This window comes from Chrysochloris asiatica, unplaced genomic scaffold (assembly GCF_000296735.1).
Source record: "Chrysochloris asiatica unplaced genomic scaffold, ChrAsi1.0 scaffold00054, whole genome shotgun sequence".
NCBI lineage: Eukaryota > Metazoa > Chordata > Mammalia > Afrosoricida > Chrysochloridae > Chrysochloris > Chrysochloris asiatica.
Window position 1 is genome coordinate 14,055,287 of NW_006408572.1, and position 16,620 is coordinate 14,071,906.

General features: G+C 42.2%; 1 protein-coding gene across 1 annotated transcript in view; it reads left to right on the plus strand.

Annotated features, from left to right (window-relative positions):
• The window catches only part of DNAH9 (dynein, axonemal, heavy chain 9), a 556,281-nt gene that overhangs the window by 36,945 nt on the left and 502,716 nt on the right, over nucleotides 1–16,620 (plus strand). The window contains exons 5-6 of the mRNA XM_006863433.1: nucleotides 5,333–5,544; nucleotides 6,894–7,127. Coding sequence (XP_006863495.1) covers nucleotides 5,333–5,544; nucleotides 6,894–7,127 — 446 coding nt within the window. The remainder of the gene's footprint in view (nucleotides 1–5,332; nucleotides 5,545–6,893; nucleotides 7,128–16,620) is intronic.

Consider the following 16,620-nt stretch of genomic DNA (forward strand, 5'->3'; position numbering starts at 1 on the left):
CCTGTGTTTGGCTGGTGTTAAATCTTCTCTAAATGTTTGACAGAGTTCCTAATTGAAGTCATTGGTACAGGAATTTTTGGTTTGGTGGGACGTTTTTGTTTGTTTGCTTTAAAACCACTGATTCAATATCTTTAGTTGTTACAAGACAGTTGAGGCTTTCTACTTCCTCTTGAGTTAGTTTGAGCAGGTTGTATGCTTCTAATAATTTTTTCCATTTCATCTATGTTATTCAGTTTGTTGCAGACAGTTGTTCATACTATTCTGGCATAATTTTCTTTATTCTGTGGTGTCAGTTATAATTCCCCTCTTTAATTTATTATTTTGATTATTTTGTATCTTTTCTCTGATTGTCTTTGTCAGTTGAGCTAAGGATTTGTTCATTTTATTGATCTTTCCAAAAAACAATCTTCTGGTTTTATTAATTCTCTCTACTGCTGTTGTTTTTTAAATTTTATTTATTGCTGATTTGTTGCTTCTTGTATCCTTTCTTGTAGTAGGCTTAGACTTAGTTTACTCTTCTCTTCCTAGTTCCTAGCCTTGTCAAGTTGAGCTGTTACTTTGAGATCTTTCTTCGTTTTTTGATGTTGGCATTTATTACTATAGGTTTCCTCTAACTACTGCCTGCACTGCATCCTGTAAGTTTCAGTATGTTGGGCTTTTATTTTCATTGGACTTTAAGAAATGTGGGATTTCTCTTTTTATGTATTCCTTGAATGCTTAGTAGTAATTTAGTTACTTTTCATATGTCTGTGCATTTTCCAAGTTTTTTTTTTTTCTGTTCTCAATTTCTAGTTTTACTCCATTGTGATTAGAAAAAATACTTTTTCTTTTTTTTTTTTTTAATGATCTAACCTTTAAAAATTTATTTCAACTTGTCCTGTGACCTAACATGCATCCTGGAGAATGATCCATGAGCACTGAAGTGGAATGGATTTTGTGCTTGTTTTAGGGGCGATTTTTTTTTTGATTGAAGTTGATTTAATGTACAATTTGCAAATCCGTCTAACATTTTTGACTGATTTGTTAGGTGCTGTTGAATTCCAATTGATAGCAATACTCTGTACCACAGAAGAAAACACGGCTTGTTTCTGTGTTCGAGTCCATTCCTGCAGTTATGGAGTCAGTCCATTTTGTTGGGGGATTGTTCTCTTGTTTTGCTGACCTCTACTTTATGAAGCATGATGTCCTTCTAGAGGGACTGGTTTCTCTGGGTAACATGTTCAAAGTATATGAGACAAAGTCTTGTCATTCTCATTTTAAAGGAGCATTATGACTGTTTGCAAGACATTTGTTCATTCTTCTAGCAGTCCATGGTACATTCAATATTCTCTGCCAAAATCAATTCTTCTTTGGTCTTCCTTATTCATTGTCCAGCTCTTGCATGCATATGAGGTGACTGAAAATATCACGACCTGGGTCAGGTACACATTGATCCTAAAAGTGACATCTTTGCTGTTTTAAATTTTTTGAAAACTATTTATTGTGAATTACGTGAAAATTTACAGAACAAATCAATTTTTCCATCTAACAGTTTCTACATATTTTTTATTTTTAACATTACTATTTTTTTAAGTTTTTATTGTCAATTATGTGATAGTTTACGTAGGAGAACATCAGCTTTACATTCATCCTATCATATTTTGTTTCATTGCCATGATTACAATCCCCTCCATGCATCATCAAACAATGAAAGAGCACACCCTGCAAGCCTGTCCACTGGCCGTCAGTACAGAGCCCCTCTCCCTCTCTGGTTCTAGAGTCCCCAGCTGCTCCATCTCTCCACGTCATCATCTCTGCCTCCATGTCTGCTGTCACTGTTTCTCTGGGTAGTGTCCTGCACTCTGCTCTTCTCCCTTGATGGTCTCAGGGACCTCTGCTCCTAGACTGCAGAGTTAGCCACTCCCCTCCTTCTGTTACAAAATATCTACCTTTAAATTTTCAACCCTCACAGTCAGTCCTGATAGCATTTATTCACTGTTGTACCACAATAGTCTTATCCCCATCTCCTTTCATCAGCCCTGCCCAGACAGTTTGGATACTACTCAGTGGAGATTCTACCTTCCTCTGCACTCTCTGGATCTAGACTCCCTTTTGAAAGCTTGTAAGTCAGTCACTTCTTACCTTTGTAACCTTCACCCCGCCCCCCGGTCCCCCTCATTTTGGGTAGCTAATGTCCAAGTTGCCTGTTCCTGTCTACCCTGTGTATCGAGTGGGTGGGAATGATCCTCGCTGTAAAGATTTGTTCCCTCTTTTGAGCTAGTGCATCCACATGTGTAGGTCAAATTCATCAAATTGTAGTGGATTACTCTTTTTTCCCTCTTCTTTCGTCTTTTAGTTGAGTTCCGATCATCCAACCATTGAAGCCAGGTCAAGTGGGTACTATTGGCAAGTATGGGTGTTCTTGTGCATCTCCCTTCACTTCATATCAGCTGGACACTTCACTCTCCACTCTAGTCCTCTGTGGCCATGTTCCTGTCTCTGGGCCCAGGAATCTCCAGGTCTTGCCATACTGCTGGCCAACCAGGTCTCAATCTGGGTTCACAGGATTAGCTCACATGTTCATTGCTGTTTTCCCCCACTTCCCCTTATCGGTGACCAACATGGTTAGCAGAGGGGCATGCTTTTTAAATGCCTGCTAAGTTTTGTTGTTCTGCAGTAGCATTCAGGTCCTCTGTTTCCTTGTTGATCTTTCTAGATGTTCTGTTCACGATTGAAAGAGGTGTATTGAGTCTCCAGCTACTGTTGTGTTGTTGTTGTTGTTGTTAAGTGCCGTTGAGTTGGTTCTAACTCATAGTGACCCTGCATAGGGTTTCCAAGGCTGTAAATCATGCAGGATCAGAAAGCTTCATCTTTCTCCCACAGAGCAACTGGTGGACTCGAACTGCTGACCTAGGACTTACCCTACAGAACCACCGCATGCTCCAAATATCATTATAATGTGGCACTGCAGGTTAATGTGCTGAACCACAAGGTCAATTTGAATTACAAGTTGGGCGGTTCAAGCTCCTCAGAAACCGTACACAAGGTCGCTATGAGTTGGAAGTGAGTTGATTGCACTTAACAACAACAACAAATCTATGTTAAATTTCTCCTTTAAATTATGTCAGTGTTTGCTTTATATATTTATGTGCCCCATGTCTGATGCATATATATGTATGATTGTTCAATATTCTTGATTCGTTGAGCCTTGTATCACTACGTATCTCTTCTAACAGATTTTGTCTTAAAGTCTCTTTGTCTGACATTAAGGCCTTGCTATCTCCAGGTCTCTTTTGATTATCATTTCCACAGAATACTTTTTTGTACGTTTCACTTTCAACCCATTTGTGCCCTTGGGTTTAGAAGTGTCTCATGTAAACAGCATATTATTGGATTATGTTTTTAAAATCTCACTCTGCCACTCTGCCTTCTGATTGGAGCATTTAGTCCATTTACATTCACTGTAATTACTGCTAAGAAGTGACTTCTTTATGCCATTTTGTTACTTGCTTATGTCTGTCTTAAGCTTTCTTTGTTTTGGCTTTTTATTACTGCTAATCTCTGTGCTGCGTTGGCTTATTACAGTGAGTTATTTTGGTTCCTTTCTTCTTTCCTTTTGTGTCTAATTTTTAATATATTTTTCTAGTGTTTATCATGAACGTTACATTTAACAGATTGTATTTATGACATTCTAGGTTAAGTTGATATCAACATAACTTCAGTAACATACAGGTAATTCTCACTGTAGGATAAGCCCTGGACTGCTAACCACAAGGTCGGCAGTACAAACCCACCCGTCACTCCTTGAATCCTACACAGGACCGCTATGAGTCAGAACTGACGCAACGGCATTTAACAACAACACCATTTGTGTACCCCCACTTTTGTTTTTATCACTGATTATGTCTTTGTATTTCATATTCCCTGCAACATCATTTTATCCTTGCTTTTTATATATTTGTGCTTAAAAACAAAAACATAAAAGGACAAGCATTTAGAGTTATCAAGCATGAGTACTTTATGACTAGCCTTTTGCTAACCCTTAGTTAATGCGCCAGAATGCAAATCCATTTGAACTGCAAGGTCGGTGGTTCAAGCTTATCAGCTGCTCCTCAGAAATGCTTACAGGGTCACTATGGGTTGGAATCGACTCAATTGCACTTTACAACCACAACAAATACTTGTGTGGTGCTGTGGGTTAATGCATCAGACTGCAAAGCCGTTTGAACTGCAAGGTTGGCAGTTCAAGCTCACCAGCTGCTCCTCGGAAACGCTTACAGGGTCGCTATGGGTTGGAATCGACTCAATTGCACTTTACAACCACAACATACTTGTCGATGGAGTCCTGGTGTGGTGCTGCAGGATAATGCGCTGAACCACAAGGTCAGTTTGAGACACAAAGTCGGCAGTTCAATCCCACCAGCCACTCCTCAGAAACCCTATACAGAGTTGCAATGAGTCGAAACTGACTCCATGGCACTTAACAACAACCACAAAAATAAAAGGATATGTATTGACAAGTATTGTGATTATTGTCAAGTGCCACTGAGTTTCTGAGGCTTTAAGTCTTTTGCGAGAGCAGAAAGCCTCATATTTCTTTTGTGGAGCAGCTAGTGGGCTCGAACCACCAACCTGTGGTTTGCAGTCTAGAGTTAGCCTATGGAGCCCTTATGCTTTTCCATGCATTTCCCTTTATTGTTGTTGTTGTTGTTAAGTGCCAACACATAGTGACCCTGTATAGGGTTTCCTAGGAGCAACTGGTGATTTTGAACCCCCGACCTTGCAGTTCAAACTGACCTTGTGGTTGAGTGCTTATCCTGTAGCACCACACCTGGACTCCCTTTATTAAGGATCTTTATTTTTATATATAACTTCAAAGTGTTTTCTAGTGTCTTTTCCCTTCTGCCTACCTTTGAAAATCAGAGAGGTCCAGTGTGTCCAAGGTCATATCATTGAGGAGTGTCTGTGTGAGCATTTGAAGACCGGTCTTACTCACTAGTTCTAAAATTTGCTGTCTCCCACCTTTTTTGTGTTGCCTCCCAGATATCAACATCAAAGTAATCAGGTACCACTTATTACATTTCTGTTATACACAGACTCTAGATTGGGGCTGGAAGGTCAGGCAGAAAAGCAGATTCAGGAACTTTACAACCAATTCCTCAGACCCTTGGCCAGGGCTCTCCATATTTCACTCTTCATGCATAGGAGCTGGGATGTTTTCTGGAAGCAGACCCGTTCAAGCGTTCTCAGTTCAGGAAGGAACTGCCGTCATCCGCTTTGTAGACTGTCTCTTCCCCAGCACTAGTGTGTGAGCCTCAAGCAGGGAAGAGTGACTAGCTCTCATCCATTCCAGCTCTGACAGAGGCACAGGACATCCATGCTCACCTGCTGCCACTCCACCGTCACCTGGAAACCATTGAGAGTGTGGAGTTCCCCGAGGTGAAGCCACGACTACGACCATTGCTCCACGTGGTCTGTCTGATTTGGGCCACATGCAAGGACTACCGCTCCCCAGGGAGGCTCACGGTGCTACTCCAGGAGATCTGTAACCTTCTCATCCAGCAGGTGGGCCATGTAGGATTCCCAACAAACTCTCCCCAGGGGCTGGTTGGCATGGAGTTGTAGGAAAGAGTGGTGTGTGCATTTCATCGGGAAATGATATGGTTCAAATAGTTTTCACACTTGAATTACTAAACTATCACAAGCCAATAATTCACAAAGACATTTGCAGTAGTACTGGAAAACCTGCATGACCCATTCTTCCTTTCCCATGAAGAACTGTTTTAAGTGCTGGTTCCAACTCATAGCAACCCTGTATAGGGCGTCTGAGGAGCGGCTGGTGGGTTTGAACCGCCAACCTGGAGGCTCAAACAGACCTCTGTGCAGTCCAGCACATAATCCTTCATTGCCACAGCAGGTAAAGGGTGGGAGTGGTAGATTTCTGCCTCCTTAAAGAGCTCTGGTAACGTAGTGGTTACGAATCGGGCTGTGAACCGGAAGTTCAGCAGTTTGAAACTACCACCTGCTCCATGAGAGAAAGATGAGACTTTTTGCTCCCGTAAATATTTACAGCCTCAGAAACCCTGTTCAGGGTCGCTATGGGTCGGAACCGACTCAACGATACTTAACAACAACAACAAGGATATGTGGAGATGGATTGATACTTAATTGACAACATAAGCTAGTAACTAAGAATGCTGACTCCAGAGTTAGATTCTTAGATGCTGTCCGGTCAGTCCCAACTCATGGTACTGGTGATGGCTGACCCACAGTGCCAGGGTCATGGATTTCTAGGTTCTCATGTCTTTGTTTTTGCTGCTGTTCGTAGTGCCATCGACTCGGTTCAAACTCACAGAGACCCTGCACAGGGTTTCCCATCTCTTGGAGGCAGTGAAATAATCATGGCCCAAAGAAAAATAATTCAAAGAAAAGATAATAGCACTAGAATTATTTGATTATCACAGTCTGTTGTTGTTAAGTACCACAGAGTCGGTTCCGACTCATAGCGACCCTGCACAGGGTTTCCGAGGCTGAAATCTTTACGGGAGCAGAAGCGGAACGGCTGGTAGTTTCGAACTGCTGATCTTGAGGTTAGCAGGCCGACTTGTAACCACTATGCTGCCAGAGCTTCTTTACAGTCTAGTGAGTCAGAGAAGATCACCCAACAGGTCCGAAAGACTCTCCTTTGTCTCTGATTGGTCACTGGCATATCCCTTAGCCAATGCCCCTGGCTCAAGGGTTACAAAATCTATTTGACTTGAATCAGACTCCACTCCACCAGAACTGAACCTGGGTTCAAACATTTCCTATAGTATTCCTCTAACTTTATTTAGTTCAGAGTCAGTGCTGGCAAAGTTCTGCAATGTCTGGCACCCACCACCAAGCTCAGGGATGTGAATCTGTTTGCATTCCAGGCCTCTACTTACCTCAGCCCAGAAGACCTCCTGAGAAGTGAGGTAGAAGAAAGTCAGAGGAAGCTGCAAATGGTTGTGGATACTTTGCACTTCTTTAAGCAGCTGTTTAAGGACAGAAGGCAAAATCTCCATACTTACTTTAAAGAGAACCAGGAAGTGAGAGAGTGGGATTTCCAGTCTTCTTTGGTCTTCCAGCGATTGGATGGCTTCCTTCAACGACTGCACGTGGTGGAGGTGAGTATGCCCAGTGGTTTGAACTCCCCAGGTACATGCAGGCATCAAAAATTCACTACATCCCCCCATTCCGCTCCCCGCAAAAAGAAGGACAAGCATGATGGCCAACCCTGGTGTTTTGAAAAATTCATAGTAAGCACTCAATAAATAGTTGTCATCGAAGCAAGTGCTGGTTCTATTAATAGTGTAGGAAATTCTGATTATAGACCCACTAAGGAAGGCTTAAGGAATCAGTGGACGATTTCAATGGTTTTCTCATCATCCATCGTTTCCTTACTTGGTTTCACATAACTTTCTACATAACATCCTGGTATGGCACTGTACGATAAACACTGGACCACAAGGTCAGCAGTTCACACTCACCAGCCACTCTTCGGAAATCCTATACAGGATCGCTATGAATCGAACCAACCGGACAGCTCTTAACAACAACAACATTCTACTAAAAAGTCCATGGGGGGCTGGAAATGCAAGTGAGCTGATCAGGATGCAATTAAGTCATTTTCCACCAAACTGGCTGCTCTGAACTTCTCCTCCCTTCTCTTCGCATCATGGTGAATTCCTGTGGTTGGAAGTGTAACTTTTGTATGGAGTTGCACCCTCAGCCCCAATTATTTAAAAGGTCATGTGGGCTTTAGTTTAAATTTTAGGGTAAGAAGACATGGGGTTTTTCTTACCATTGTTCAATATTCAGAATTCAACATTGCTAACCATTCTTTTAGCATTTTACAGCAGTACATTTACGCATTAGAGTTTGGAACAAGGTTGTTGTTGTTAGGTGCCTCAAGTGGGCTCCGGTTCATAGGGACCCTATACACAACAGAACGAAACACTGCCATGTCCAGCGCCACCCTCACAATTGTTATACTTGAATTCATTCCTTCTACCACTGTGTAGCCTGATGTGGTGCTGTGGGTTAATGCCCCAGACTGCAAAGTCGTTTGAACTGTAAGGTCAAGCTCACCAGCTGCTCCTTGGAAACCCTATACAGGGTCGATGTGGGTCAGAAGTAACTCAACAGCACTTAACAACAACAACAACCACTGTGCCAATCTAGCTCCTTGGGAGTTTCCCTCTTTTTTGCTTACTTTCCAGTATACCAAGCACAGTGTCCTCCTCCGAGGACTGGTAGTCCCTCTTGATAATATGGCCAAAGTATGAGAAATGAAATCTGGTCATCTTGGCTTCTAAGGAACATTCTGGTTGTACGTCCTCCAACACAGATTTGTTTGTTCTTCTGGCAGCCCGTGGTGCCTTTAATATTCTCCTCCAACACCATAACTCAAATGTATCAATTCTTCTATGATCTTCCTTATTCACTGTCCAACTTTCATATGCCTATGAGGTTATTGAAAATACCATGGCTTGGGTCAGGAGCACCTTAGTCCTCAGACTGACATCTTTGCTCTTGAACACTTTAAAGAGGTCTTGTGAAGCAGATTTGCCTAATGCAATATGTCATTTGGTTTCTTGACTGCTGCTTCCATGAGGCAAATATTTAACCTAAAACTTAATTGAGGAGTTCAGTGTCAAGTTCAATATTAGGGCAGCAGACAAGGGGACCAAGTAGGAATTAGCATCATGTTTTGAGCTATTGTCAGTTGAGGTTTGGATTGAGGAGAGGAGATGTGTTGGGAAGGGGCTGTGATGAATTGGACAGGCCATGAGATTGTGAGGACAGGAAGATATGAACTTGAACCTGTTCATTTCAATTCAAAAAGCATCTATTCCTCCACTAGAATGTACCAGACACTGAACTAGGTACTGGAAATCCAAAGATAACTGAACTCTGGTTTTGCATGTAAGATGTACATGGACCAGTGAGGGCTGTATGGCAGGAAATGGTCCACGAATTGATGGAGAAGATTTGAAGAAGCAAAGATACAGACACAGAATCCTTGAATGAGGTGTACTAAATACTAAAACGAGGCTGTTGTGTTACTGGAGGTATGGAAGAGGGGCTCTATGCCAGTGGGGATCTTAAAAGGAAATGCATTTTGAAACTGGCCTAGGAATTCACCGGAGAACAAAGGTGGGAGAGGACACAGAGACTGAACATGTTTAAGAGAGAAAGTCAGAAGCTAGATCTTCTGAAATGTACATCTTAAATCCTTTATCGGAATCACGGATGTATAAATAATTGATTGTTACGTTGTTAAGTGCTGTCGAGTCGCTTCCGACTCATAAACACCTTGTATAGGGTTTCCGAGGCTTTAAATCTTTGTGGGAGCAGAAAGCCTCATCTCTCTCCCTCGCAGCGGCTGGTGGGTTTGAACTCTAATTGAGACCCCACTTTATCCTAAATGCCTACTTTCCCTTAGCCTTTTCCATCAAACTCTTGATGCTAGCTTCCCTCCAGGCCCCCATTCTTTTTTCCTTTCATCTCCCTCATCAGCTCCTTTGCTAATGTTTATGTGGGGCTGACTGCCACTCTCACTGGGACTTGCTCCTGTCCTGGGCTGACCACGGTGGAAGAAGTAGCTGCATTGTGTATTCTGTACATCAGCACTCACTCCAGCCTGCAGGTGGCCTCAGGAGGGGGAGCAGAGACAGGCTCAGAAATGACTACTCAGGCTGGGCCCTTGGGCCTGTGCGCACATGCTAATGATGTGACTTTGCATATAGACAGCTCTTCTAGCATCTGGGTGCCTCTGGATCTACTGGGAATACTCAGTAAATACCAGCAGCAGTGACCACCAAACTGCCTTACAACAGTGCTTGTACGTTCTGAATCAAGAGCACAGATGCAAAAAAAACAGTCGCCCCAGCTTAATTATAGGGTAACCTGAATGTCACTGTACTCCCTCTCTGTCCTTCGCTCTGGTGTATTCCTTTGCCCTTGTGTTTGGCTCCGCCATTACTTTAGTTTAATGCTTTCCCTGATCCTTCACTTTTCCTAGAAATTTCTGGGTGCTGCCCATGTTTAAGGCACTAAGTTGCTAACTGAAAAGTTGGAGTTTCAGGTCCATCCAGAGCTGCCAGGGAAGAAACGTCTGATGTTTTACTTCTGAAAAACCAACCATTGGGAAAAAAAACCCTATGGAGCAATTTCTGTTCTGACACACATGGGTCGCCATGAGGAGAACTGATTACTAGTTTGTCTCCGTCACCTTTCCTTCTCTGTGTCTCACTCTGTTTCTCACGTGCCTTTGTGTACCCTGAGTATCCATGAGTTTACTGTTCTCCTCACCTCTGTTTATTCCCCCCTTTGCTAAGTTCCTCCTCCTTTGTTGTTTTCCATTTTCAAACCTTTTGCTGAGACTTGTCCTCATTGCTCTTTGTGGCCCGCTCCTCCCCCATGTTTTGCCTTCAGACCTCAGTGAAGTGGGACGTGACACTACCAGTCTGTCTGCCGGCATGTTTCATGTAACCTTGTAGTTCACATTCTCTGTGTCTCTCTGATCGAAGCCTGTTTGAGATCAGCTTCATCTGTTTCTCCCCACCAAGAATTAGCACGAACCCAGCCTCAACACATTTGTCTCGCTGTTCTAATACAATAGATGGCCCCCAAGATGTTGCCAGTTGCTTTCACTAGATACAATAAGCCAAGTTAATGAAATGACCTCAGTGTGCCTGCCCTCTGCCTGCTCAAACCAACACATCAACTGCCTGAAGATCCGGCTTTTAACCTCTAAGGTTCTCCCTAAATTTCCCCCAGTGATTTGGATTGCTTTCTAGCTCTTTTGCACAAGAGTAGTATTATGTGTAGATTGGCTTTTCTCCTCTGGGTACCTGCTAAATAAAAGGGCAAGGCAAGGAAGGAGGTGGTATATCCTTGAGTCATTTTCAGCAGGTCTGTAATGTGTTCGGATGTGGATTAATTGCATTCTCAGGATGCCAGCATCCTTCTCTTCATCACTCCCATGGTACTGCTAATCTATTGGGAGACTTAGGAGAGAAGGGAAGAGAAAGGGAGGAGTAAAGAATAAACAGGTCTCAAGAGTCTACATCTTGACAATCATCATAAGAGCTAGGTATTAATAGCCTTAGTTTACCAAATGAGTACAATTAAGCTGAATCCTCAAATTAACTTGCCCATGACCACAAACCGGAGAGGGATGTGGGTTAGGATTTGTACCGAGGTCTCTTAGTTCTAAGTATTGCCTTTCCATCAAACTTCTATATCTCCTAAGGGGTTTAATGGTTCCCCTCTCTCCCTTTCTTCCTTCCTCCCATTTTGAGGATCCTAAACTGATTCTGTAATTTTATTCTGCCTTTGTAAACTCAATTTTTACCATATGATTTCTAAGTCTTTTTATCTAAATACATTATTTGGGTGAAAATCGAATTCCCATTCCAAGGTAGGTCTTTGTTGAACTTGATAACTTGCTAAGGAAATCCCCAAAGCATGTAAAACCTTTGCAATTTGAATGAATGGTCAAAAATGGAAGAGGACAAAGCATCATTCAGTTGTCTCTTGATTTCTTGCCTCACCCAGCCCTCTAGCAGCGCACGCGCGCACACACACACACACACACACACACACACACACAGGATTTGCTTCTGTGCTATAGGAATGTAGATTCTGCAAATCCCCTGTTTGTGTTTCTGCCTGCAGCCTCTTGCCTCCACGCAATGTATTGAACAGCTTGGAGAGAACTCTCTTTTCTTTCATTATAAAATTGCTGTAAAGCTGTGATTCACTTGGAGACGAAATGATTTCCTGCTGAGGCTTTCTGTGAAGCGATTAGCAGGCAGATAGGTAATAAGCTGACCTAACGTACACCGCCTTCCCTTTTGCTCTTTGCATAGTCTTCAGCCACACTGCGCCCTCCTTTTATTCAGAGCCTAATTGGGCTGGCTTCCCTTAAGTCTGTCTGGAACCTGTGGTCATTAGCTACTAAAGGTCGGCAGCAGTGGAAAGGTAAAGGAAACAGTCTTTCTCCAAATGACCTTTTGAGATTCTCATCTATGAATGTCTGCTTTGTGTTCTCCCTTAATGAATTCTGAAGACATTTCTTTTAAGATGGGCAGCGCAGTCCCTGCTTCAAGAGTGGCAGTGGTATTTGCCAGTCATGCCCTTATGCTGATGTTGATTTTTCAGCTCCTGGGCCCGATTGGCACTGTGGGATAGTTCTAACCCATCAGCCACTCCGAGGAAGAAAGATGAGGCTGACTGCCCACATCTCGGAGACCCTATCTAGGGTCACTGTGAGTCAAAGCCTATTCAGTATTGCTATGAGTCAGAACCCAACCAGTGGCACATAACCACCGACAACAACCATGAATGAGAATTCAACTTGGTCAGGGAAAGCTTAATTCAATTTGTTCCCTATGCGCTCCACCACATTCATAGGTGTGTTTGCGGCAAAGGTAAATAAACATTCCTGCATAAATTTTTGTTGTTGTGAAGTGCCTTCGAGTCATTTCCAACCCATAGGGACCCTGTATAGGGTTTCTGAGGAGCAGCTGGTGAGCTTGAACCACCAACCTTGTAGTTCAAATGGCTTTGTAGCCTGGCGCATTTACCCACAGCGCCATACTAGGACTCCTTGTTAAGTGCCATCGTCCCAACCCATAGCGACACTGTATAGGGTTTCCCAGGAGCAGCTGGTAAGCTTGAATTGCCGACCTTGCAGTTCAAATGGCTTTGCAGGTTGGCGCATTAATCCACAGTGCCACATCAGGACTCCTGTGTAAATAGCCTCTTTCAATTCCTTATATATTTGTGGATACACTTGCACTGTGCCTCCCATGCCCAGTCAGCCTGTGTCTCTGTTTGAGTATCTACCTGCTGAACACTGTTGTTCCAGGATTGTGTGTAAAACAGTATTTACTTCTATGCCTTTTAACCTTAACATACCTCCCTGTGTCTCCACCTGTCTTCATCATTCTTCTGCCAACCTCCCTCTTCTTACAGGTTACCTTTCCCATCACCCAAACTAACATGTGTCTACCCACTAGCCAGTCCTCTCCCCTTCCTCCCATCCCAGGCAACCATCAAAGAATAGGTAACCATCAAAGAATGTTTCTTTTATCATGAAAACGTTTTCTTGAGCTTTTACAATAGGAGTCTCATACAATACGTGGATTGGTCCAAAGAACCAGTAGATCTGTTTTGGAAGAAGTGCAGCCAGAGTGCTCCTTGGAGGCCAGGATGGCCAAACTTCATCTCTCATACTTCGGACATATTGTCAGGAGGGACCAGTCGCTGGAGAAGGATATCATGTTTGGTAAGGTGGAGGGTCAGAGAAAAAGAGGAACACCCCCCCAGCGAGAAGGATTAGCAAAGTGGCAGCATCGATGGACTCAAGCGTGGCAACAGTAGTGAGGTTGGCCCAGGATCGGGCAGTGTTTCGTTTTGCTGTACATAAGATCACTATGGGTCGGTACTGACTCAATGGCACCTAACAACAACAACAACAATGAGACTAGACAAATATATTACTGAGAGAACTTGTCTTTAGCCATTCTTTGATCTCAGAGACATGTTTAAACACTTGTTTTTTCTTGGGAAACCCGTGCATATATGAACTGCACCTCTAGTACCAATACATTTTTACTTACCCTTGTAAAATGATCTCATTGCTAATGGTACGATCCTATCCACAGAAAACTCCAGAAGTCCACGAGAGTTCTTCTAGAACTAATAGAGGCATTTGGCAAAGTTGCAGGGTTACAAGGTCAGCAAACAAAAATAACTTGGGTTTTTATACATCAGCAATGAGGAATTTGAAAGAGAACGTAGAGAAATAATTCCATCTACAATAGCATCTAAGAGAATGAAATTGTTGTTGTGTTGGTGTTAAATGCTGTTCAGTCAGTTCCAATTCGTAGCGATCCTCTATAGGGTTTCCAAAGAGTGGCTGCTGAGTTTGAAATGCCAACCTTAACAGTTTAAATCAACCTTGCAGTCCAGTGTTTAATCCTACAGCATCACACCAGGACTACAAGAGAATAACATACCTAGGAAAGCCCAACCAGGGACATGAAGGATTTCTGCAATGAAATCTGTAAGCACTGCTGAATAATATTTTTTTGTTGTCGTTAAGTGCCACTGCATCAGTTCTGAGTCATAGAGATGCTGTATAGGGTTTCCCAGGAGTGTCTGGTGGATTTGAACCACCAACTTTGTTGTTAGAAGTCCAGTACTGTTCCTATAGGAATCCAAATAATATTTAAGAGGACTTACATAGACAGAAAGATGTTCCACGTTCATGGACTGGAAAACTTCACCAGCTGATGTCAGTATATAAAGTGATCTATATATAGTTTCAGCGCAATCATGATCAAAATATCAAAAGCTTCCTTTACAGAAATAGAAAAAAAATCCTCACTTTTCTATGGGGTGGTTGTTGTTAAGTGCCATCGAGTTGGTTCTGACCCATAACAATCCTGTATAGGGTTTCGGAGGAGCAGCTGGTGAGCTTGAATGGCTGACCTTGAGGTCCAAACTGACTTTGCAGTCTAACATATTAACCCACAGCGCCACAGCTAAAACAACGTTGAAAGAGAAGCTCAAAGTAGCAAGACTCTCACATCCTGCTTTTAAAACATACTATATGAGGGGTCCTGGGATGGCACTGTAAGATAAGCACTAGACTGGGAACCACAAGGTCAGTGGTTCAAACCCACCAGCTGCTCCTCTGGAATTCCATAAGGGTAGCTATAAGCCAGAACCGTATTGAAGTATGTATGAGAGGTCTTCAAGAAGTTCATGGGGAAAAAAAAAATGGAGCTAAAAGATAGCAGATTTTTTTCCATGAACTTTTTGAAGTCCCTTTTATAACTATAGTAAGTAAAACAGCCTATGCTGATAGGTTTTAATTGCTGTAGTTATACCAGGGGCTTCAGAAAGTTCATAGTAAAATTCTGTTATCTTTTAGTCCCATTTTTACTGGTCTGGAGTCCTGATGTGTTGTTGTAGGATAAGCACTGGACTACTAATTGAAAGGTTGGTGGTTGAAGCCCACCAGTCACTCCTCAAAAACAAAAAATAAGTTGGGTTTCTATACATCAACAATGAGGAATTTGAAAGGGAAATTAGAGAAACAATTTCATTTACAATAACATCTGAAAGAATAAAATTGTTGTTGTTGTTGTTGTTGTTAAGTGCGTCCAGTCAGTTCTGACAGGGTTGCTATGAGTCAGAACCAACTTGATGACACATCACAACAACAACAACAATAACCACAGACACATGGGCCAATGGAGTGGAATTGAGAGTGTAGAAATAAGCCCACATATGGTCAGTTGATTTCTGAAAAGAGTGCTAAATTCGTGTGATGAGGAAAACTTAATCATTAGATTACGCTGGGAAAATTGAATTTCCACATAAAGAAAAATGAAACAGTAGCCATATCTCACACCATACATAAAAGCAAATTCAAAATGGATACATACATGCATACAAGACACAAAAACAAATTCACTATGTGTTAAAGACTGAATGTGCAGCCATACAATTCTTACAAGAACAGGGCGATGCTCTTAGGCCAAACTTTCCGCTGTGGACTTGTTGTTGTTGTTGTTAAGTGCCCTCGAGCCAGTTCAGACTCATAACAACCCTGTATAGGGTTTCCCAGGAGTAGCTGGTGGATTTGAACTGCTAATCTTGTGGTTCACAGTCCAGTGCTGATCCTACAATGCCACACCTTAAAAGAACAAGCAGGGGAATGCTAGCAGGCCAAGCTTTCAACAATGGACTATCTAATCTAATAATAACAAAAGCACAAACAGTAAAAGACAAAATAGATCAGCACGATTTCATAAAAGTGACTTTACTCAAAAGTGATAAGATAAGCTACAGACTGGGTGAATATCTTCAGAAACTGTATATCTAATCAGAATTTAATTACCAAAATATGCATGTGTATGTAAACTTACAAATGCATATAAAACTTTGACAACTTAATGACAAAAAGAACACTCAGTTATTAAAGTGGGCAATGGACTTGAATAGACATTTCACCAGAGAAGACAGCCAAATTGGCCACCCAATACACAGAAAGATGCACAGTATCAACAGCCATCACAGAGCTGTAAAGCAACCGACAACGAGACGCTCTCACTTGAGTATCTCACTAGAACAGTTAAGATGAAAAAGAAAATAGCAAATGTTTGTGAGAATATAGGGGAAGTGGAAATCTCATAGATTGCTAGTGGGAATACCAAATGGTACAGCTGTTTTGAAACACAGTGTTTTGAAAAACAGTTCCTCTAAAAACTGAAAAGCGAACTACCAGACAACTCAGAAATTTCACTGCTAGGTATACACTCCGAGTACTTGAAACCAGAGACTCAAGAAGAGACTTGTACACCAATGTTCATTACAGCTCTATTCACAATAGCCAAAAGGAAGAAACAACTGAAATGTCCATCTATAGATGAATGAGTCAACAGAATGTGGTATATACATACAATGGACAACAACTCAGTTAGTAGGAGCGTTGAAGTCTTGATACATGCTGCAATGTGGATGGAATTCCTAGAAGGAATCACAATCACAAAATATTGTATTAACTAAAGAGCGTATATACAAAACCAACAGCCT